The sequence below is a fragment of the Stigmatopora nigra genome, chromosome 6 (assembly GCF_051989575.1).
Source record: "Stigmatopora nigra isolate UIUO_SnigA chromosome 6, RoL_Snig_1.1, whole genome shotgun sequence".
Taxonomy (NCBI): domain Eukaryota; kingdom Metazoa; phylum Chordata; class Actinopteri; order Syngnathiformes; family Syngnathidae; genus Stigmatopora; species Stigmatopora nigra.
In genome coordinates, this window is record NC_135513.1 from 10,903,244 (window position 1) to 10,926,435 (window position 23,192).

The window sequence follows — 23,192 nt, forward strand, 5'->3', positions numbered from 1 at the left end:
CAAACCAGTTTCAGAAGGAGGCAGGGTTTAAAAAAAAAGGCATTATTTTGTGCAGAGAGAAGGCGTGGACGTCCCTACGAATACTTCCAGGAGAATTCCAGCTAGTGAGACGTGTGAGAGGTGCAGACATGGACTGGGGAACTGATTTGTGGGTGAGTTTCACACCTTTATAAACAACAACACAAACTCATTGTAACTTTAGGCCTCTTTATGGGGCAGTGTGTGTGTATGTGTGTAAACCATTTCATACCGGATGTGTTTGAGTGTGATTTCGCAATCCCTACCGCATACCTTCTGGTATTTTCTCTTAAAGGTGTACAGTGAACAACCTCACCTGTTTGCTTTTGACGTGTGACAGGAAGTACAGCTTTTTTTTTAATGCTTTGGTGTATTTGCTCTTGGTAACTGATGTGGTTATTAGTATATTCTAACAACTCTATGAAGCTTACTTTATTTAAGGAGGAAAGTTGGATGTTATGTTGTATTTTCTATTTTTTTGCATTGGTTGGTTAAATAGTTTTTTCATTAGTGTGGTCATTGATACATATTTTGGGTTATTGACAAGATAATTTGATTGATTAGTGGTCAGGATTATATAGTTTGTTGGTTTGTCGGATATTAATAGTAGATGATTCAGGTGCTTATTTTTTAGTTTTGGTCTATTTGTGTTGTCATTTAGTTTTTTTTAAGTCACTTGGTTCTGTTGTTAATGCAATAGATAGTTTTGATTAGTTTTTAATTAGTACTTATTTGTTTACATTTGATGTTTTATTTACTTTCTGCAATCAGTATTTTTTTTGTTTTGTTTTGGTTAGTGATACTAAGTACAACTAACCTTTGTTTAGCAACCGTGTTTTGTTGATTTGTAAATAGTTGTTTGGTTGGTTCATGCTGGTATTTAATTCACCTGCTAATCTGTTCATCACTTGGCCGATTTGTTTGATCAAAGTTTCATTGACAAGTTAATTTTTTTTAACATGCACAAGTTGGTTGTTGCTTTCAACTCAATATCTTGAAATAGTTGTGAAATGACAATCAATGTTTTGATCACTCACAGACAACTGTATATATTATATGCGCATATGACATTTCACCATCCTTAAACTTAAGTTATTCATATGTACAAGAATAATTACAGCCAACACACCAGAAATACAAGTACTATGCAATCACAGAATACACATTCAAACTCACTGGCTGAGATTGGCATGTCATCTCACCATTGCCTGTCAAAGGGGCCCAACAAGTGTGACTGGTTACAGACCTCACCAAATCCTCAGGATCATCCGTCATTGTGTCAAGTCCGTCGGCAGCTGAGCTACGAACGACGTCAGCGTGGCCAACTTCAAGCTAACATGACGACTTGAGGGCGTCATCCATGTTGTTGTGGTTCAGCTGACTTCCTCACTCTGGAACCCTCTTTCCTCTCCATTGTCTCCCCCCTTCCTTCCCCCGAGGACCCTGCCCAGCTTTCACCAGCCCCAACACCCCCCTTTATAGTCCCCATGTTCCTCCAAAAGGCCTTGACATCACTTAGGTGGAGTCGTTAGTTTACTCATTGTGCAGCAATTCCAGCGATGTCATCATTTCTTTGCTTCGCAGTAGATTTAATACACAACACGTTTTTACAGCTCACATGCGCAGGCAAAAAGCAACAACAAACACACATATGCACGTAAACAACACACAGAAACACACACTGCAAAATAAACAGCCATAATAGATGGGCCTGTCATTGATAGTGAACTATATTAAATAACTTTTTTACATTTATTATTTATAATTTCAATACACTAGATACAATAGCATTCATAATGCCTTGCTTTCGCTCCTTCTATCATTCAACTACATGGCCTGCTGTTTATTTGTCCCACAAGGGGCATAATAACACATACAATGCAAATACAACATATACACAACATTATTTTAGTCTACTAATACACAAAGCACATCATCTCACTTAGAATATAAACAAATATATTTAAAACACAATAAAAACACATTAAAACATGAATGAGTTACACAATATACAACACAAAAACACAGTAGACAAGAGCAAATTAAACACACAAGCATAAAACACGCATATGACATAAGGAGCAGTTACCGGTTGAACCGGGTTGCAAAAACGACTGCTGCCGGGAAAGATGGCTGTAGTCTATGTCCCATGTTGCAGAGTGATGTTTAAACTTTGGAGCTAAGTTCACAGGCACTTTTTGTCAGTGAGTTCTAACGAGTGCTGACATGCTGTGGTGCTTGTATAGTGCCACTGTGTGGGACCACAAACACACATTGACAAAAGGACAACAATGCGCAATGGCAATTTTTGGGTGTGTTATGAGGTCATGTGTATATTCAGCTGTATTATATGTGGTCATGCATTATATGTGTGTAGAATTCATATTCGATTTATTGGAATTACGGTGTGTGTGTGTGTGTGAACGTTACAGAAAACTCACTTTGTGAAACAGGGCTAGCTGGGGCTTTTAGCTCGGCGGTCAGCACGCTCTTACCTTGGATTTAGAATTGAAAGAATGCAGTGACCACCAGATGGGTCGTACACACTATCCATTTGTTCGTATTGTAACATTCACAAATATATATATTTATATCTGTTCAGGTTCAGATTATGTGTTGTAGCTATATCTTTCAGTTCAGTTTATTTTTGAGTGTGTGTTAGTTTTGCTTTGACTTTATAAAAGATGTTGATGATATCATAGGGCGGTGTACAATGAACTGCATGATTCTATCCTTCTTAAGGAGACTGAAAACTAATAACATTGTCGCATTATTTTCATCCTGATGCTTGAAGTTATGTTGTTACATTGTATACATTCTTATTATTATGACAAGTTAAACCCGTAGGATTAGTGAGAACTAATCCGAGGTGTGTGTGTGTGTGATGTGACGTCAGGACCAGAACGACGTGATCGACAAGCACACTCAGGCTGGCCTGGACCTGGTGGAGCGCTACATCAAGTTTGTCAAGGAACGCACAGAAATCGAACAGAGTTATGCCAAGCAGCTCAGGTGCATCACATACTTCACGTTTGTGACAGCGTGTCTGTGGGTGTGTAATGCTGACTTGCATGTTTTGCAGGGGACTTTCGAGGAAGTATGCAAAACGAGGAGGCAAAGATGAACAAGACTGCAGGTCATCATAGAACCATTACTACATCCTGTTTGACTTTATCGTATATGTTGGTGTTTTTATCTCAAGGTTGTTTGTCTTTGTCCCTTTGTTCAGTGTGTTGGAAATTCTTTGGTACGGTTCTGAGTTTGTGTATCATGTTACAGTCTTCTCTCATGTCCAAGTTGTTTGTTGTGTGTTTGTGTGTCTTTGTTAGGTTGTGTGTTTTCAAATAAAGCAACTTGTGTGTGCATATTTTTGTTCCATTTAAGCTTCAGTATTTTGTCTGTTTAGTGTGCTTGTGTTTCCATGTTTAGTTTATGTTGGTGTGATTACGAATCTGCTTTCTGATGAGTTTCTATTTGTGTCTTCACATTCAGGTTGAAGTTTCGTGGTCATAGGCTTTGTTTGTGTGCGTGTATTTTGTTTAGAAGATGTTTTGAGTGTTGATGTTGTGGTTTTTTTGTTCATCTTGCATTCGTTTGTGCGTGTGTTCAGGTTCAGTAACCACGCCGCCATGCAGGAGATCTTGAACGAGTTGAACGACTACGCGGGTCAACGGGAGTTGATTGCCGAGACCATGATGACCAGCATCTGCGTGGACCTCACCAAGTTCTTGCAGGATATCAAACAGGACCGCAAAGGGGTAAATGTCAAAGATGGCCACTTTCCATGTGATAACATCTGTCCTTGAACGCCTGTTGTTTCCTTCACAGCACCTTTCTGATGCCAAGAAAGCCCAACAGAACCTGGAGAGCAGTTTTAAGCATCTGGAAAGTGTAAGTTATGTTTGCATCAGCTTGTTTGGAGCATTTATCATAAAGTATTCCAACTGATAACATGACATCATCAATGTGCGCATGCAGACAAAGAAGCGATTCGCCAAGGAGTGGGCGGAGGCTGAAAAAGCCACACAACAGGCTGAGAAAATTGAGAATGACACCAACGCCACTAAGATCGACGTCGATAAAGTAAAATAAGATGACACTTCATTACTAATCTGTGTTTTACAAATAAGAAATCTAATTGTAGGGGTATCAAAGCAGGTAGTTTTTGCATAAAATCATCCAAGTGATGCATTCTTTCTGTCTCAAAGGCCAAACAGCACGCACATGGTCGTGTACACCTGGCGGAGGAATGCCGCAGCGACTATGCCGCTTACCTGCAAAAGTACAACAAGGAGCAGAAGTACTTCTACTACACAGAGATACCACAGATATTCAATGTGAGGGCCTTATTGGAATATGAACACTTTTGATTTAATAGACAATATTGCATTAAAATGACTGCAAAGGGCTGTTTACATATGACATAATTTCACAAAATGGGACTATTTTGCATAGTTGGAAAATTAGTAGTGACTCTTTTCTTGCAATTCACCATTTACAGTCTCTGTAGTTTTTGGAATGTGCTGTTTATTTAATTTCTTTTATTCATATGTGTCCATAGAAGCTACAAGAATTAGATGAGCGCAGGATTGGTCGTCTGGCGGAAGGATATTGCCAGTTTTCCGAATTGGAAAAGAAGGTGCAGCCCATTATTGCGAAATGTTTGGATGGAATCTCGGCAGCTGGAACTAAAGTCGACGGAAAACAGGCCAGTTGCATTAACACAACAAATACTACAAACAAAAATGACTTGTGTGAAGACCTATCCTTTCGTCTGTTATCTTCAGTGTGACCTTATGACCTCTTTTATCCTCTCCAGATTTTCTTGAAATACAAAGTGTCTATTTATGTTATGTTTGTATCTTCATGATACAAACTGGTTGTGTCCCACCCAAATTATGCGTGTAGAGCTCTGTATTCAATGTCTTTTTGTGCTTTGTGCTGATTTTATTTGTTGTGCTCTGTTAATTGGGGGAACCTTGCTCCCATTAGGACTCACTTCTGTTGGTGGAGCAGCACAAGTCGGGCTTTGAACGGCCTTCCGACGTGGACTTTGAAGACTACACGCAGGGAATCAAAGCGGCCAGCTCTGACTCCAGCCTCAACCCTCCCAAAGTTCGGACCAAGCTATGGCCATTTAGCAGGAAACACAAGGTAACCTCACTTAACACACTCCAATATCGGTCACTCCAAGTACACCTAATCGGCCCAATTCATAATCAGTCTCTCTAGTTTAGTCCACATTTTTATTCTTGTTGAAAGCCCATATATAGCAACGCTATTTTTAATTTCCCCCCCACCATGACCCCCCCGCGTATTGCCCAACCGAGCCCCTTGCTTTAGTTGCCACGACAACGGCTTTAACAACCCACCACACACATATAAACACCAAAGAATGCAAAGTGAGTCCGCTCGTAAAATGTAGTGTACATTCCTCGGCCCCCCCCTCGAGGGAGCTGTCTAATTCCTGCACTGACTTGTTTCCTTCACAAACAAGAGCTCACAAATAGCGCTGTGATTTTGACGGGAAATAATGTTGTTGTTGTTGGTAATTGTTTGTGGAAGTCATGCTGAAATGAACGATGCTCTCTCTCCATCCAGACGACGCATGCCGAGAAACGCGTGGTAACATGTTATCATTTGGCTTAATGGTGTGTGGATGGGGTGTGTCTTCTTTTTTTTAAATTTGGTTCTTGAAATAAATGATAACACTTTATTCTGTGGTGTCATGTTAAAATGGACACTTTTTTCTGTGCACCTGAGAAAAAATATCAAATATCAAAGAATTAGGATGGGGTGATTGATGTAGTGAAGTTATTTAATGAATTGAAAAAAAGTTAGTCAAATGGATGGTGTACTTAAAAAAGTGGCCAAGCAATGTGATCAATTTAGATGATTCATTTTAATAATATTTTTATTGGTTGTGATGTCTTTAAAATAAACAAATGGAGCAATTGTCACTTATTAATTTAATTTTTAAAAATATTTTAGACTTTTCATCAGTTTCAATAACTAGTTTTTGTTTTTTCTAATTAAGATTAATTTTGTGCATTTTTTAAACAATGTCTGCCTAAATTTTCTATTTTTTAATGATAATTTTAAAGAATAAAAACATAGTCTGAATTCATTTAATCATCTCATTTTCCAAATAACATTGACAATCTAATAATGATGATGCTGTAATATTATATTAGGATAAAATGATCACATAAAAGATACATATTTTCCTATATTTTCCAAGTCACTAAAAAAATCTAGATATCAACCGCATTAATTGAAGTATTGCAACATTTAAGCAAATCTGGAACTGAGTGACAATTGATCTCATTTGTGACATCACAGTAGAAACAAGAAACGATTATGGCTTTTTTGAGGATGGAGGGTTCCAGGTTTTCAGGACCATTATTGCATAACTGCCGTGTATGATGCTTAGTGTGTGTGTGTGTGTATATAGCCGCCACCCGCCGAGGACTTTTCTCACCTTCCTCCTGAGCAACGAAAGAAGAAGCTGCAAGCCAAAATCGACGATGTCTCCAAAAAGCTTCACATGACACAAGAAACCAGGTTATTGCTCGCCCTTTCTAGCCGTAATATTAGCTACAGTCAATGATTGCAAAAGAAGCTGTTTCTAATAATGTTAAATTAATGCCATGTTATCTCATTTTCCTCAAAATCTGTCCAAATGTTACAAGTGTGTTTGTATATGTCTCCCAGTGAGGCTCTGGAGAAGATGAAGGGCGTGTACGAGCAGAATGCCGACCTGGGCAATCCGTCCATTTTGGAGCCGCAGATTGCAGAGACGGCCCAGAACATCGGATACCTACGTGGCGAGCTCACCAAATATGAAGTACTACATGACAACCACATACAAAATGGTCTCATTTCTTGGCCTCATCTTCTTGTTTGATTGTAGACGTGGTTGTCCGAAGCAGTGGGAGGAGAAGAATGTGCCAACGCCATCAACAACAACAACACTAACCATTCACAAAACACGTAAAAAAAAAAAAAAACACAAAGATAACCATTGGATCATAACTTAATAAAAATAGCTAAACATTCTAATTGAATAATGTGTGTCCACAGAGTTGTGATGTCGGACAACCACCAAAACATTTACACTGAGTTTGATGACGACTTTGATGACCTTGGTCAGTGCACTGCTATGTACACTTTTCAAGGTAGGTTTTTGACAGCTTTATATATAAAAATATATATTTAATATTGGGATTTTTCCAACATTTTTTCGATTGAGGCTAAGAATAACATACACAATTGAAGTACTTCCATTGAATGATGTTGGATTTTTCACACAGGCGATAGCGAGGGCACCATCTCGGTGACGGACGGCGAGGTTTTGACCATCATGGAGGAAGACAAAGGTGATGGCTGGATGAGGGTCCTGAGGGCAAACGGGGAGGAGGGCTTTATCCCATCCTCTTATGTCAAAGTTGCCTCCTAACAGTTGCATTCAAACTTCTTTATGTGGAAAATACTGTATGCATCTCCTTTTGTTCATAGAAAATTTAGTGCCGATAACCTATATTTTGATAGAACAACTGCTGAAATTGCACTCCTTTTTTATAATTGGATTGATTTTTTTAAAACTAAAATGACAGGGTCAAGCCACTACTTCACATTAAAAGATAAAGTTACATTTTTCTACACAAATGTTGACAAAGTATATGAAGGCCGCACAGAAAAATTTTGCATTAAATTTTTTTGGGTGTATAAATCTTTAACAGACTGAAATACTTTTATTCCTGAAAAAAAACAGACTAGTAACATATTTTTAAAAACTATAAGTCCTATTTTTCCTTACCAAAAAGCCATTAGTAAAGAAGTTTGAACATTATTATTAGAAGTCATTTTGTTCATGATTTATTAAAGATTTCTTTTATTTCTATTTATATTGTATCAGAATGTACACCTATCTGCTCACAAATCTAGTTGTACATATATTTTTTTTCACAAAAATACTATTTTTTTGAGGAAAAACTAGTCATAAACACAAATATTATAAGTGAAATTCAGCTTTTTTTCCCTATGCGGCCTTTATATAGTCTTATTCATCACATTGTCAACATTTGTATTTTTATTTTTATTAGAGACACACTGATATCATTTATTCTTCAACTTCATGAGTTTTTTTAAAGGTCCGTGCTGCGTTTTAGGCCTGACTGACACTGGATGCTAAAATATCTCAATGGATATTTGTTAAAAAAGTACATAAGCAGAACAAATATTAAATATGAACTATAAAAGAACAAAACCAGTTGCTAATCTGATTTGTGAGTATCGGGTCTAAGTACTAAAGAATGTATGAAACAGAAAAATATAAGTAAATGTGTGATTAAATAATGTGAGACAACTCCAAAGAAAAAAAATAAACATTTATTTGATATTATTTACACAAGTTAAAAAATATTTTGTAGTGTGACAGCAGCAACTTAGTAGATCACATTTGTTTAGATGGATTCGTACTCGGACTTTCTCGCATCACATTTTCATCCGTTTCCGTAACAAAACTCAGCTGAAAAGCTGCGATGCTGCAGGTTTGATCTCGACTGGTTCGACTTTGTCCGAAAGCACGCAGAGAATCTTGTCAAATTTGTCATGGCGTTCCTTGCTTTCCGCCTCGGCGCCCGACTGGCCCCAAAAAAGTCGTAGGGCGAACTCGGTCCGGAAGACCTCCAGCAACTCGGGGTTGGGAGTCCAACCACCTGTGCAGGGAAATATTTTATCCATTAGAAATAATTATGATGATAATCTCATTTTACCACATGTGGCTTTTTGTGGAAATGAAATATTACAAGTTATTTTTAGAACAAATCGTTAGTGTTTTTCTTTGACTGTGTGACCTTGCCCATTAAATTCACCTGTGGTTTCCCCGCCCCTTTTGTTGTTCTATCAACCAATGTCTGTCTATTTAAACTCTGTGTGTTTGTCAATCCTTGTCGTATTTCTTTTGTTTCTTATTTGTATAACATTTATTTTGTTATTCATGTGTACGCACACGTACCCGCAAGCAGAGCGCTAGCGTGCCGCTTGTAGTCGCGAGCCTGCAGAGCGTCACGTCGGGCAGTCTGCAGGACATTGTAAAGTGTCTGGCAGCCTCGTTCGCTATCCTCCACATGGTCTTCGCCCTCCATTAAAAGCAGCATGGGAACCAGGTGAGGCACGGCCACTGGACCCACTAAAACACATTCTCAAGACACAAAACAAGACAAGCATGAAAACCAAGTTGATCATTCTGTTTAGAAAAGTCAAATATGGCCTCTCAATGGCTTTAACTTGATTTGGCGGTCACGACTCACCATCGCCCTCGTTGAGTGACTTGAGGAAGGGCTTGAGAGTCTTTTCGAACAGAACAGCGCTCTCTGTGTGATTCCTCCGCAGTGAACGCCATGTCATCTCCAGTCTTGCTATCTACAGAGTTATTCGCAATACATTATGAATGGTGGTTATGCTCATTTTCGGGGAGAACTTTCTATCTAAACTATGAAAAAGTAGAACTATAATCCGGAAAATACGGTACTTTTAGCGAGGTTAAAGTTATATGAGGAGAAAACAAATGGGAAAATTACAAAGTTAAAGTCTATACATTAGTTCATTTGGATAGTGTGAACGAAGTATTTTGGGGTACAATCAACTGTTTGGTGGCCCACCTGAGGCATGTCTAGTGCCTTCATGACGGCGGAGAAGGAAAAAAGATCATGTGCGTGGTCCTTAAGGGCCTTCGCCAGGAGGATGAATTTATGAAGCACCGTGGCACGTTGGCTCCCAGTGCCCGTGCAACCCAAGATGTCCACCGCCACGCCTAACGAGATCAGATGATGCCTGTAGTGATGGACACTCGACTTCAACCCTACTGCGCATATTTGGTGAGCTTTTGACCTTTATTGTCCAATGATTTTCTGATTTCTACTGTGTTCTTTACCTCTCGAGTAGGTCTCGCCGCAATTGTTGGCCGTGTGGTAGCGTGATGAGCTCAAGGCCCGAGCCCACCCCCATGGCCTTCCTCTGCTCGGCCGTCACACCTGTGATGCGCGCCACCTGGCAGTCCACACTGAGCATGTGCAGAGCCGTGTTGTCGGGATCCGATCGGTTGAAGAGATCCTTCAGCGCAAGGAGGACGCTCGGCTCCAGCGGTCGGTTGTTGTCCGGCAACAGAAGCGAATTGAAGCGGTCCAAACGGAAGCAGGAGCTATGCTCAGTCTGCGAGCATCAGGGAGAAGAAAAGAGAGATGTTATTAAAATAGTCAGCCCCAGGGGGATTTGGGTGAAAGGTATGTGCACATAGACCTGATCAAATAAGCTCTCGTGGATTGGATGGAATATGAAAAATAACTAAGGTTTTCTTATCATAAAGTAGAGATGGCCTTTTCCACCTTTCGGAATTGAAGCATTTTTCAATATTTCTGCATTCATGGTACCAGCAAGAATGGCATGTGGACATTTTGGCGTAAAAGGTGCAGATATGGAATGCAAATATGAATGCAACTGGCATTTTGAAACAACATGGAATGTAGGAACATTTTTAACGTTGAAATTTGAAATCTTTTGCAAGAAAGATACAAAGACAGAATAGTGGGATTATGCAGTTAAAGTAACATAAGGGAATTTTGTCATTTTTGTTAACTGTAGGCCTGTGATCCCTAATTTAGGCCCAAAAAATGTAACATGCTTTGACTTCTAACACAAGTCTAGTTCATGGATGTGGTGTTGTGTAGGGAATTGGAACCTGTGGCCTCTCAAACTGCTCCTTGCCAGGTAGTCGCGGCAAGTGGGAGAACACCTCGCTGCTGTTGTCGGCATCCAGGAAACCAAACGACGTTTCGGTGATCCGTGCCCGGCTCTGCCATTTTTCTTCAGCGCGGAGGCGATCCACGTGGCCTTTGCGCTTGGTCTGCGGCACCTAAAAACAACAAGTGTCAGGTCGAGGACAACGGCAAGGCCTGGTGACACAAAATATTCAACTCCCAAGCTAAGGTAGACCACTTTACCTGAACCACCAGCTCGTCATAGAAAGCGGACGGGTCGTCGTCTTGGTCCATTGCAGGTGGGGGTACTTTGGAAAACACGACAGAGATCCGAAGAGGCTTGGGGGGCGCTCGGGAGTGCAGCTGCCCGTCGGACCCCCGCAGCGTCACACCCCCACCTAGATTGTGAACACAACATTAGATACACATAGAAAGATTCTACATTCACAAACATGATGTCCGTTTTATGACATTTTGTGTTACCAGGGTAACAGGAACGGGATTGCTGCGGCTTGGGGCTGAGAAGAGGTTCACTCCCCGTGCGAAAAACTGGTGAGATAGGAGGCGGCCCTACGTCTTTGGGTTTGTTGTTCTGAGAAGCGCCTGTGTGATAAGAGAAAAAAATACTGCTGGAGGATCGTCCTTGAAGGCAACACCTGGTTTAATCGAATTATATAATGGAGATGTTATCAAAATTAATAGTAAGGGTGAAGAGGAAAGTGAGATAATAGATTATCCCTGTAAAAAAACAGCCTAAAGGTAGGTTCCCCAATTTTTTCTCCCATAAATAGTGCAATGAGTACCAGGTCTCAGGTTGCTGTCTGACTGAGCGGACTGGAGTGAAGGTCTTGACCCGAGGTGTTCCAGGTTGCCAGGGTGACTTCCGCTCCTGTTACACAAAAAGTTGGATGAAACAGGACTTTTGGTCCCCTTCCCGTGTTCCAACGAGACCAACTTCCCGCCCACCTGAGCAGAGGGTTGATGTGCACAGCGTCTGCCAGAGTACTACTAAAACTCAGCCTCTTGCTACGTTGGTGTTGGGATTTCCCCACCGTGGAGCTCTTAGAGTCAGACTGCTGCCGTTCGGCAATGACGCGTAAAGGTAGTGTCCTGTTTAGCGGGTGGAAAACAATGGCCCCCGAGGCTTGCGAGATAGGACGTCGTCCACCCACGTAGAAGCGGATTAGAGCGGGAACATTGTCGAAGCGGTCCTCCTCAAACTGGAACAACTCACGTGAGTAGCCCTGTCTCACACACACAAACAAACAAAGACACATTTTTTTCAGATGAAGTAGTATGCCATGGTTAAACAAGATTTCATAGTAAGAAAAGGTCAACACACCTTTTTGGGTCTGAGGACCACTCGAATAATCTTAAAGTGCATAGGCTCGTTTCTCCAGTAGCAACTAAGGACATAGTCACTCGGGGACGAGCTTGAGTCGCGAACCAGGAAGTCTCCATCCCTCTCAAACAGAGCCTCAGCAGCCTGTAGGACAATTTCAATGGCGGATTTTACTATTGACATCATACCATTTTTGCTTGGATTTATGTAATAATCATCACACCTCTCTGGGGAGAGCTCCGTGGTACCAAGCATGGCTTCTGGGATCCTCAGTGCTGAGCTTTAATTCCTCTTCCAGCTCCTTCTTCAGAGTGTCCATCTCCTTGCGACAAGCAAACACCTGCACAGGACACCAACATGCATCACATGCATAGCCCAAGCACACTCTTTTAAAGGGAATGTGAAGGTGATTGGGCATTAGCTGTGAATGATCACTCCCAAAAGCAGTTTTTTAAATGCCAAATGACTAACTCTAGGTCAAAATAGCCTCCTCACTGGGCCCCACAAAGTGCCTGCCAACACTAGCTCTTCCATTGACATTAAAATAATGCCCCACGTGTGTAATGCATCTTACATCCCCATGCATTAATCCCATAGGACAGATGGAGAATGTTACTGTACATCAAATACTGAACACACATGCATGTTTACCTTCAGCTGGCTGAAGTATGCGATAACACTCTTCCTTTTACTGGAAAACAGAGAAGTTTTTTGGAATTAACACTTTTAATATAATCATACCGGCTTACTATGACAACTAAGACATGACAACATACTTTTCAAGATTCCCATCTGGTTTTGTATGTGTCAACAAAATATTTATCTAGCAATCCTTATCTTTCCCCTTTAAATACATGTGTAGTACAATGTGGGCCATAAGCCGCTACCAAAAAAGCCATGTTTTCCAGAGACGAACAGACTTTGTATAGCCTCCCTTTTCCCGTCTGTCCTTCCTTCCTTCTGCTGCTGCTGCCTCGTGCAGTTAAGGGAACGCTCCAGGGTCAAGCTCATCGCCGCCATGACCTTGGATTTATAGAGCTTTCTGATCACATAACACAGCCACGTTTGATGCTTTATTGGGCATGCCAATATTAGAGTGCCAATTTGTTAAATTATCAGTAAAAGGGAGTCGTTCATTACAATTGTAACGCTTTTATTTGGGCTTTTAACATGAAAACAATACCCTTTTTGTTCCACAGCTTGTTTTGGAGCAAATCCTGACAGGAAATGTTGCTGTCACATTCGTAGAACAGATGCACGGACTAAAATGATTGCAGCTGTTTTAGTCAAAAGTAAATAAAAGTTATTTCCAAAAAAACAATATTTATTTCATAATGGGAAAGTTTGGGAGGAGGAATAAACTGGCCTCTATTTTTGAACAATGTCTGGCTGATCAGAATAATATGAGTAGATGGGTTTATTAAATAGGGATTATTTTGAGTTACAGAAATAAAAATTCATAAATGATGAAACTGGTGGCAAAATTGAGAAAAGAATGAAAGTCATGTGACCACCACAGGGAAATGTTTAACCTAGGTGTGCCCACAATGTGCATGTCAAATCAGTAATCAGTCAGTTATCCCTTTTAAGCGTTGACAAGTGCTCATATTTAATCTTTATAATTATTTACAGTTATATTTATTATTGCCCATTGATATTTTTTACATTCTAGAATTTATCACTGTTACTTACATATGTAACATAATCACAATCGGTGATATAATAATGATTATTAGAAAATATCTTAATCTTAATTATGAGTCTGTGAAGGAAGCCCTAGAGGATATTCCTGATATTTTAAAAATTAATTTCTCTTGAGGTTGTGTCATTTGGTCACATACACACAACATTGACTGGGGTAAGTGAAGAATTATCCCACTCAAACAGAAAAAATATATATAAATAAGCATTTCAAAGGATAAAGCTATAAGTTCAATCAAACTTATTAAACTGTAACACTTGAAGAGGTAAAACATCAGCAAGTACACAAGGTGAGCAACATCCTGTCCTATGGGCGTTGTCACTCGTATCTCAAAGTCATCTCATGCGAACTCGTATTAGATTCTCGCGAGAGCTCGTAAAGTTTGTTCCCAAGAAAAAAACGGGGAAAAAGTAGGACCCAATGGCATTGGTTTCCTTACCTGTCGTGCTGTTCACAACTTTCTCGTCCAGTGCATTTTGACGTTTTGTGGTCCAAAAGGAACCGAAGGCAACCTTCGACCCGGTCCCTCCCACATCACCGCCCTCTTCTTTCTCCTCCTCCCCGCTAGCCCGCCTCTCTGGCCGGCGTGTTACCGCATGCCTTCCCCCGGCACATTGCCCGGAGGCAGCGGTACCCTAACGCCGCTATCTGGACGCATTCCTCGGATACCAATACAAGTCGAGCCGCCTCCTCACCTGTCATCAAGTAGGCTGCCGCCTCGTGTCTAGAATCCTGCATTTTATACTTAATTCTGACTCACATTTTCGGGAGCGAAAATGTTTTTCAACCACTATTTCAACCAAGTCATCCACTTTAACCATTGAACAGCTTACAGTAAGACCTTTAACTCTTTATTGAGTGACTATTTTTGATTATTAAAAATGTTTGTTTTTCACTCAAGACTTATAATCTTTCTAGGGAAAGTGGCTGTTTATTGTCATTAAAAACATCAATATTAGCCATTTTCATTCATAATTCTTAGTCAGGTTTGTGGTTTTACAATTTAATTTATCTTAAAAAAGAATGCAATGTTGATTAAGATGAATAAACTCTGAAATGGACACTTTTTAAATCCCTAAATGACTCAAATTGATGTTTTTTTATAACATTTAACTCCTTACTTGCAATTAATTGTGAGTTTGAGTTTGATTTATTTAATAAAGGGACAATACATATTAATGAACATATACATGTTCATGTTAAAGAACGTATATATGTTAAAAAAAACATGTTGGGTACTATTTTTTTGCAACTGAGTAAAGGGGTAACCCTTTTGCAGGATGTCGGAGGAAGCCGGAATACCCAGGAAAAACCCATGCAAGCACTGGGAGAACATGCAAACTCAACAGAGGAAGGCTGGAGCATTGGATTAAACCCTTCATGGTAACCTTTGACCTTACTTATTTACACTATTGGGGTGGAACATTATCATAAAAGGGACTTTTTTGGTCTCCCTAAAAGCAGCTGCTACAGCTGCATTTAAAAATACCATCTTTGGTGTCTGGCCAATTGACTTTTAAAAAATATAGAATAAAAAAAAACACTCCTAGGTGTGAATGTCAGTGAGTGCACCTACTTGTGTTAACAACCTGCAAATTTAAGGGCTATATGTTAATCATTAGCACAAATGTGAGTGGATCTCGCACATGAAAAACCACTAACATACACTTTTAGTTCATTCATTTGTAAACACTATGTCCCAATTCTATTCTAATTGTTGTGAAACGCCTGTTTTCCACACTGAAGTTTTTTATCTAAGAAAATAATGATTTTGTTGATTGTTAATTGCTTTACCTCATTATATTACTTTTGTCTTTAAAATACAATGCTTTATCTTGCAAACATACACTCTATAAACTGTCTTAGAAATGTATTGAAACGTACTATTACATAATGCAATATCTATTTAGAAATGAAAAATTATCATAGACCCTTTCTGCATACTATAGACTCTCAGAAAAAAAATCAGTAAATTTGTAAAACATTGTTATTATCCATAGTTTTTATGTGCTGTTTGTCTACCTGATTATGAAATTCCACTATTGCCACAATATTCCTCCTCACAGGGTTTTTTGTAAAGTGCAAGAATTTCTAAAATGTTCTCAAATTTCTAAACATGTGTTTTTGAAAATCTCCCACGTATTTACCTGCGTTTGCTCTCTCGACAGCTGTCCAGCGTGGAGGTGCGGCCCTCGTCCAGAGGTCGCAGCTGCGAGCAGGACGCGGAGAGACGGTGCTTTTTGTCAGCTCGTTGTAGGCGGGGCAAGACGCTTTGACGGAACAGATCCTTGCTCGGTTTAACCTGCAGGAAGTGGTAATTATCCTTTTATCGTTGTGCTCTCGCTAACTGTCAATAGTACGGGCATGTCTGTGCTCCCACCAAATCCAATGATGATCCCAATGAGTACTTTCGGCTCACCCTGCGTTCCATTTGTACACCTGCGAAAAGACATGGAATTTGGCAGGAGAAAAAGAGTGTCCAGAAATGTATTCTTAAAAAATATTGGTGAAAAGTAGTCATTTTCTGACATTTTCAAGGGGAAAATGCACATTAATTTAAGAGAAATGACTATTCCTGTGATTTCTTTTAAACAATGAATATCCAGATATATTCCTACTTAATCTTTGCAATGTAAAGTATATTTTTGTTGAGGAAAATGAGTTTAGGTCAATTAGTTTTTTGAAATTTTAAACAAATTACACTCAAACTGAAATAGCAGTAAGTAAGAAAATGTCATGGCGACAACATAAAAAAATGAAATAAAGTGCCCTGCAGGAATCTAAAATACCACAAAGTGGTATTTGTGGGATTCCCTCAGGTCAAACAAAGGCTGCAATTCGCTTTGCCTGAACAGATTTGCAATAAAAATCTTACATCTAATTAGACCACAAACTGTCAAAGCACTATCCTCAATTATTTTTCCAGTGTACTAGATAAAATTATCCAATTCCCTTAAATACGACGAACGTTATTTTATTACAACGTGTCTTTTTTTGCTGACCTCATGCTGACCTCACCAAAACATGTCTTTTATGTACTTGTTGATATTCAGTAAATATTTTAAAATGCTTAATGTTTCTGCACATTACCTGAGTGAGGGTCAAGCTTTTGCCGGTGCCTCAGAAGCTGAATTAGAATGGTTTCTCTGTGCATGGCATCCTCAATTCCCGCCTCCTTCAGCTCGTTGTCATTCACATTTAGGAGACCCTTAAAGAAATCCCTTTTGGCTTTATCAAAGTTCACCCCAAATTAACATTCAGAAACATTTATGTTCCATATTTCCTCCTTTTATCTGCTCCTGCAACTTTTTAATTTTGGAAAATGCAACTAAACATTTACCTTTATCTAAAAAAAATACTGTTTTTACATGTACTTGCAAGACAAACAATACAACAGATTTGATTAATAGTGCATTTTGTCCTTAAAACTGGAAGCAAAACCGTTAAACCAATCAAATGTACTATAATTACCATAGTATTATTTTTTTCTACAGAAAAGGGTACTTTTTCTGACAAGATTGTAAATAGTCTTACCTCCAATCCATAATACTCGCTTTCCAGGGTTTTGGTGTACTGAGACAGACCAATCTGCCGTAGCCACCAGGCAATGGAACGATTATTCATATCTAACGTACACAAAGACGATCAATAGCGGAAAACATTATCCAACATGATCACTTCCAGCGAATGCTGAGTCAAGCGGTCGACTCTACTAGAGAATGTCTCGCCTCCCCGTCGGTGGGACGCACCGAGGAATTCTAGGATCGCTTCCGTGCAACGTTTCACTTTCTCCCGCTTTTCCCTTATAGAACTTGTCAAGTCGGCCCATTATCTGCCCGTCCCTCAAATTCTCTCTTTGCAAAGAAGCCAATGGCAAGACGCAATGGCGACCCAGCCTGCCAATTGGAGCGTTGGGATTAGTTGCAGGTTCAGGCAAATCCAAGCATGTCAACAAGGAGAAGGGTGTGAAGGTGTGGTGGGATTGAGTATAAATGGAGCTGTCAACGTGTCAAAGGTCAGATGAAGAAGTCATTATAAACAGGGCGATTGAAAAAAAAGCTGTAAGTTATGGGTCTGTACAACATTTTTGTCTTACCTGGAATTTCCCTCTATTTTTGAAATACAGTGATTTTGGTGAATACTTTTTTAAACAACTTGTGTTCTTAGTGTTATTCATTCATTCATTTTTTGTTCCATTTATTCACAAGGGTCGCTGGGGAGTGCTGGAGCCTAACCAATCATTCCTAGGGGCAATTTAGAGTGTTCAGCCAGCCTGCATGCTTTGGGGATGTGGGTAGAAACCGCCATCCCCAGAAAAAAACCCATACAAGCCCAGGATAACTTGCAAATTCCACACAGTGAGGACCAACCTGGCATTGAACACACGACCCCAAAACAGTGAGGCCGACAGTGTTACCATGAATAATTCAGGCCAAGCAACAACAACAATATGAAATAATGCTATAGTTTTTAGTAAGGTTACTGTGGTGAATCAAGATGGTAATGTTGACCTCTATGAGAGGAAAAAAGAGGGTTATGATTCTTTTTTTTTGCTTTGGATGCTGTTTCCCATTTCCAGATACTTTCACTTCCTTTCTTTTTTGTATGATTGTTGCATCATCTTGGAAATCTGAGTCTAAAAAATTTGCATCTGACCTCATATGAAAAACATAGTAACATCTAATATATGCTCTAGCTGCCGTAGCAACCAACCAACCCGCTTACGACTGAATGTAACTGTGTGTGTCAGGAAAAAGGAAGTGGAGGGACGGAAGAACAGAGGCGGAACTAAAGAGTGTGACAATGAAGTCACAGACGACAGACAACCCTCCACGGCAAGGAAGCCACTGAAGGTAAGCTCCTTTCTTAACTCCTCTAACATTCAGCATTTGTGTTTGTATGTAAAGAGGTTTATGAGGACACTTTACACCACAGACTAAAGTTTTAAGAAAAGTGAAGGAAATTAGAGTTGAAGACAGTCAAGAGTTGTGATCGATAATTCCTTTTATCACAAATGTCGGTCCAAGTTGGGAATTGTGGCCCACTTGTGATGTCAAATTTAATGTGATACACACAGTGGGACTTGACATTGTGACATTTTAAACATCATGCAGTGGAGAAAATCTGCCCAAGGTGCCACCTGCTCTTCTTGTATTTCATGTACTTCATCCTCTTTGTTTTAACAGTGAGAATTACTATTGTTGCATTTTCATAAATAGAATTACTGTGGTTGCATTTCCCTCACAATCTGACATGAAGTCAAACTACACTTGTACCTGTTTTAGGCCACAACTTTATTTTTACGGAAATTATATCTATTAGGTAAATGACCTCCTTCACGTTGCAATTGAAATATACAATGGGATTATTTGTAATATGTATATATACATTTTTTTAATCAGTATTTACCTCTTTCAGTGCTCTAGGAACGAAACTATAACCAAAAGTGTTGCCTTTGTTTCGCGTGCGAGAGTTAAAACGTCACCTGTTCACACATAAGCCACTGCCTGTGTGTAACGTTACATCGCAGTTTCACCACAAAGTCCCCTTATTTTCAGGGTTCACATTTCATGCCAACAGTGTTAGAAAAGAGAAATGCAGCGATAAATTGCCTGTGGATTATTGACAGCAAAATATAAATCAGTTGGAATTCGGACACCAACTTAGGGCAAAAAAAATCCTTCAAATATAAGTCATATATGGTTCAATTGATCAATTTCTCCAGAGTTTGTGCTTGTCATCAACAGAAAAAGAGATGGAATTGTGGCGGCAGTGTGGAAAATGGCTGATCGAATGTCGGGTCCTACCCGAAACACACCGCGTCACTTGGGAGACCGCTCAGGTGAAGCGATGCCCTCTCCGAATTTATCTCGCCGAATTCAACTAATTGTGTGTGCGTCTCAGGTGTGCGACTTGGCACAGGCACTGAGAGATGGAGTGCTGCTGTGCCAACTTCTTAACAACCTGCTGCCTCTGGCTGTCAACCTGAGGGAAATCAACCTGCGCCCACAGATGTCCCAAGTAATGCACACACACACAAACGCAAAATTTTAGGCTATACATTATGACCTGAAAATGACCTGTCGCCTTTACAACTCAATTGCTGGTTATACTGTCAAGAGGAAAAGCTAAAATATACAACATGTGGTTATCTTATCTTATCTTAATCGTCTGACATGGTAGAAACAGCAGGGAATACGTCTGTGTTGTGAATAAACCGATTAAATAGAAAGTGAATGGGAGTCTGCCACTATTTTAAGTACCTACTGACAAACTAACCCACATTTTTTTATGTTTTATTTGGCAGTTCCAGTCATTTTTATGGTATACTTTTTATTATGGCTAAAAATTTAAAAGCTATTCAATACAAATGTTCTGAATAAAATTAATAATTTAACTTCAATCTTAGAAAATTATCTGTCTAGAAGTTTTGTTTCATATTTCTTTGGGATAAACACTAATTATAGAATCTAACTCAAACAACAGTATTTTTCCACTACATTTTTCAATGATTGAATACTTTACTAATCAGTGTTACTTTTAAACCTAAAGTAATACTACTTAGGTTATCTAATGACATTTTACAGGAATTTTAGTTTTTTTTTTGTAATTCCATAAATCTTTTGGAATAATTCATTTTTCTTTACTTGGCAAAACTATTATGTGGTTTTTTTTCTCCAAAACAGTATGTAACATGTACACATGTAACATTTGTAAATCCGATGTGACCAATCGTACTTAGGACACTTCTGGTTTGTTTCTATTCAGCCAATAACACTTTTGGAAATTACACTTTGACACATGCACACGTGCACAACTACACACACACACATAGTGTTACTCAACGAGTAGAGGGACTTCCAGACACTATGCATTTTGCTGTATATGGGGCAGCGGGTAGCTTGAATATCAATGTGTCAGTCACGACTCAGCATTTCCTCTTTTCTCAAACAACGCTACCCATACTGCTTTACACACGTACCCACAGACACGCAGTTCTGTAAAATGTCATAAGTCATGTCCCACCCACTATCAACAGGCTGGATGGATACACTTTGCATGGCGTTCTGTGTGGTTATTTTCGCGGTTTTGTTCACTGCTTTGTTTGTCTTATTTCTCATGCTGTGCACTTTCTTAAATCATATTGGTATTAAATGTCAAACAAATGCAAAGGTTACCATTTCTAAGTTAAAAATATTTATTATATATGTAATAGAAATTGCCGTTTGGATTTTATTGCAACAAACTGGACTGAATAGGTTCAATACATTCACAGGAAACATTATATACTACTCAAATATAATATAGATTTATGGAACTAAATGTGTGTGTAATGTTATATACTCTTGTTTGTAGTTCTTGTGCCTTAAAAACATCCGGACCTTCTTGGGGGTATGTCATGACAAATTCCAGCTGAAGAAGAGTGAACTGTTTGAGGCCTTTGACCTTTTTGATGTGCGCGACTTCGCTAAGGTAAGAAACACTTAATTAAGCAGGAGATATATACCTTCATTACTCTAAATTTGAAGTTGTGAGGCCAAGTGCCCATTACTAATGTTTACATATTCATTTTACAGGTTCTTCATTTAAATACTATGTTGTTTAGTGTTTTTGTTTTACTGATTGAATCTACGTGTCGTATATTTGACAACTTCTTTACTGGCTTGTTTGCATAGTTTAAATAATATTATATATTGTATTCTTTTTGTGTGTATGTGTCTTTTTTTGTTCAACAGGTACTAAACACTTTGTCCATCCTATCTTACTCATCCATTGCCACACAGAAAGGACTCCAGTAAGTATATGCTTAGTGATAAGTAAATCATATTTTGTAAATATTATTATTATCCCTAATAATAATGTACCACATGCATTGATGCTGCACTTCAGGCCTTTTCCTTTGTGTGGAGACATATCTGATGAAGATATTTATAACGGCCTTTCTGACCAAATCGAGTGAGCAAACTGTCGAATTAAAGACATTAAAGAAATAAAGAGAACATCTTTATTGATTTATGTGACATTGTCTATATTGTATAGTGACACGGTAGATGAAACGGACGATTTGTACGACTGCGTGGATGACGTGGAGGCCGAAGGGGATGAAATCTATGAAGACTTGATGAGGACGGTCAAACAACCTGAAAATGTGAGTGCACTCGCCTCTTAATCTATACTATTACTCCAGATCTAATCTACAATCTTTAGTTGTATGTATTACTTGTACAATGTGTTTTGAATGGGGTTTTGTAGCAGAAGTCCGGTGTGGATATGCGTGAGTGCTGTCTCCAAGAAATGAAACAGACAGAAGAAAAGTACTCTGATACATTGGAATCTATTTTACAGGTGTGATACAAACACACACTAACACAAACCTCCTCCCCATATCCCTCTGGAACTATTTTGTTTTTAATCACCAGCACTTCAAAAAACCTCTGGAAAAATTCCTCCTGGTTCAAGATATCGAGATCATCTTTGTCAATATACAGGTATACAAAGACAGTGGTGCCATATAAGTCTATTTTTTCATGTATATTTATTCTGTATCTAGGTAGATTTATATCAGAACGGTCTCATTCCAAAAATTCCTAACCTTATTTTTTTTTATTCTTTGCTCTAGAATTATTTTAGGTAATAGTGTACATGTATCTAGATACAGAATTATACATTTGTTTTACTTTGATTTACAATGAAAGCATTGAATCGGTGCTTTTGACATGTTTCTATAGTTCTTAGTGCTATGTCCATAATGTATCTGTGTGTGTTTAGGATTTGGCCATCATACATCGAGAACTTTTAGATGAGATCCGGATTTCCATCAGGAACGGAGCCAAAACTCTCCACCAGGTGTTTGTCAACTACAAAGAAAGGCTACTTGTCTACGGTCGCTATTGCAGTCAAGTAGAAACAGCCACTAAGCACCTGGACAAGCTGTCGAGTACGAGAGAGGATATCAGAATGAAGCTGGAGGTGCAGAACTCCTTACCTCGAGTACTTGAATGAAATCATGTTGATTTTCAGGTGAAGGAGCTTGTTCATTTTGGCTTTGTCTCGCAGGAGTGTTCCAAGAGAGCAAACAGTGGGAGGTTCTCTCTAAGGGATCTGCTGATGGTGCCCATGCAAAGGGTCCTCAAATATCCCCTGCTCTTACAGGTAGGCTTTGTATAGGCTGTGAGACACCATTAAATGTGAAATTCAAGTTCTCCACCCAAATCAGTGATGTACAAAGAACCTTTTTTGTCCAATACATACATTATCGGATTGTTTTAATTATTGGATTTTATGATACGCCCTTTTTAACACTAATATTTTTTATTGTGCTGTTTTGGAGTTAAAAATATTGTTTTGGATAGATAATATCTAGAATTAA

At 39.1% G+C, this 23,192-nt stretch overlaps 3 protein-coding genes across 8 annotated transcripts in view; 2 read left to right on the forward strand and 1 right to left on the reverse strand.

The window, feature by feature from the left end:
• On the forward strand, window positions 1–8,406 carry trip10b (thyroid hormone receptor interactor 10b). Of its 3 annotated transcripts, XM_077719822.1 has the most exons (15): window positions 1–152; window positions 2,915–3,030; window positions 3,101–3,154; window positions 3,629–3,776; window positions 3,847–3,909; window positions 3,997–4,101; window positions 4,227–4,355; window positions 4,580–4,726; window positions 5,011–5,172; window positions 5,620–5,643; window positions 6,473–6,582; window positions 6,733–6,865; window positions 6,932–7,011; window positions 7,102–7,196; window positions 7,332–8,406. In XM_077719822.1, exons 1-15 carry the CDS (start codon window positions 129–131, stop codon window positions 7,475–7,477), a joined length of 1,536 nt encoding a protein of 511 aa, XP_077575948.1. In that variant the 5' UTR covers window positions 1–128; the 3' UTR covers window positions 7,478–8,406. The 3 variants fall into 3 exon arrangements, with proteins under 3 accessions (XP_077575948.1, XP_077575949.1, XP_077575950.1); XM_077719823.1 differs by lacking the exon at window positions 5,620–5,643; XM_077719824.1 differs by lacking the exons at window positions 2,915–3,030; window positions 3,101–3,154 and having other exon boundaries at window positions 18–152.
• sh2d3a (SH2 domain containing 3A) lies at window positions 8,396–17,573 on the reverse strand. Of its 2 annotated transcripts, XM_077719819.1 has the most exons (17): window positions 17,357–17,573; window positions 16,913–17,030; window positions 16,203–16,261; window positions 15,970–16,124; window positions 12,772–12,811; window positions 12,344–12,460; window positions 12,121–12,264; window positions 11,745–12,022; window positions 11,582–11,667; window positions 11,262–11,381; window positions 11,022–11,176; window positions 10,760–10,933; window positions 9,956–10,233; window positions 9,684–9,855; window positions 9,333–9,444; window positions 9,038–9,223; window positions 8,396–8,738 (listed from the first exon to the last, which is right to left on the reverse strand). In XM_077719819.1, the coding sequence occupies exons 1-17, from the start codon at window positions 17,444–17,446 to the stop codon at window positions 8,545–8,547; spliced, it is 2,478 nt and encodes an 825-aa protein (XP_077575945.1). In that variant the 5' UTR covers window positions 17,447–17,573; the 3' UTR covers window positions 8,396–8,544. The 2 variants fall into 2 exon arrangements, with proteins under 2 accessions (XP_077575945.1, XP_077575947.1); XM_077719821.1 differs by lacking the exons at window positions 15,970–16,124; window positions 16,203–16,261; window positions 16,913–17,030; window positions 17,357–17,573 and adding an exon at window positions 14,262–14,336 and having other exon boundaries at window positions 8,397–8,738.
• vav1 (vav guanine nucleotide exchange factor 1) overlaps window positions 14,418–23,192 on the forward strand; it is a 13,204-nt gene continuing 4,429 nt past the window's right edge. The window contains exons 1-14 of one of the 3 annotated variants that reach the window (XM_077719817.1): window positions 14,418–14,527; window positions 15,102–15,205; window positions 15,991–16,136; window positions 18,573–18,675; window positions 19,570–19,664; window positions 19,727–19,843; window positions 21,179–21,295; window positions 21,559–21,617; window positions 21,713–21,778; window positions 21,863–21,971; window positions 22,076–22,168; window positions 22,243–22,311; window positions 22,592–22,792; window positions 22,880–22,975. In XM_077719817.1, coding sequence (XP_077575943.1) covers window positions 19,578–19,664; window positions 19,727–19,843; window positions 21,179–21,295; window positions 21,559–21,617; window positions 21,713–21,778; window positions 21,863–21,971; window positions 22,076–22,168; window positions 22,243–22,311; window positions 22,592–22,792; window positions 22,880–22,975 — 1,014 coding nt within the window. In that variant the 5' untranslated portion in view covers window positions 14,418–14,527; window positions 15,102–15,205; window positions 15,991–16,136; window positions 18,573–18,675; window positions 19,570–19,577. Of the gene's footprint in view, window positions 14,657–15,101; window positions 15,206–15,990; window positions 16,137–18,572; window positions 18,676–19,569; window positions 19,665–19,726; window positions 19,844–21,178; window positions 21,296–21,558; window positions 21,618–21,712; window positions 21,779–21,862; window positions 21,972–22,075; window positions 22,169–22,242; window positions 22,312–22,591; window positions 22,793–22,879; window positions 22,976–23,192 lie in introns of all 3 variants that reach the window. The other 2 variants (XM_077719816.1, XM_077719818.1) reach the window with 2 other exon arrangements.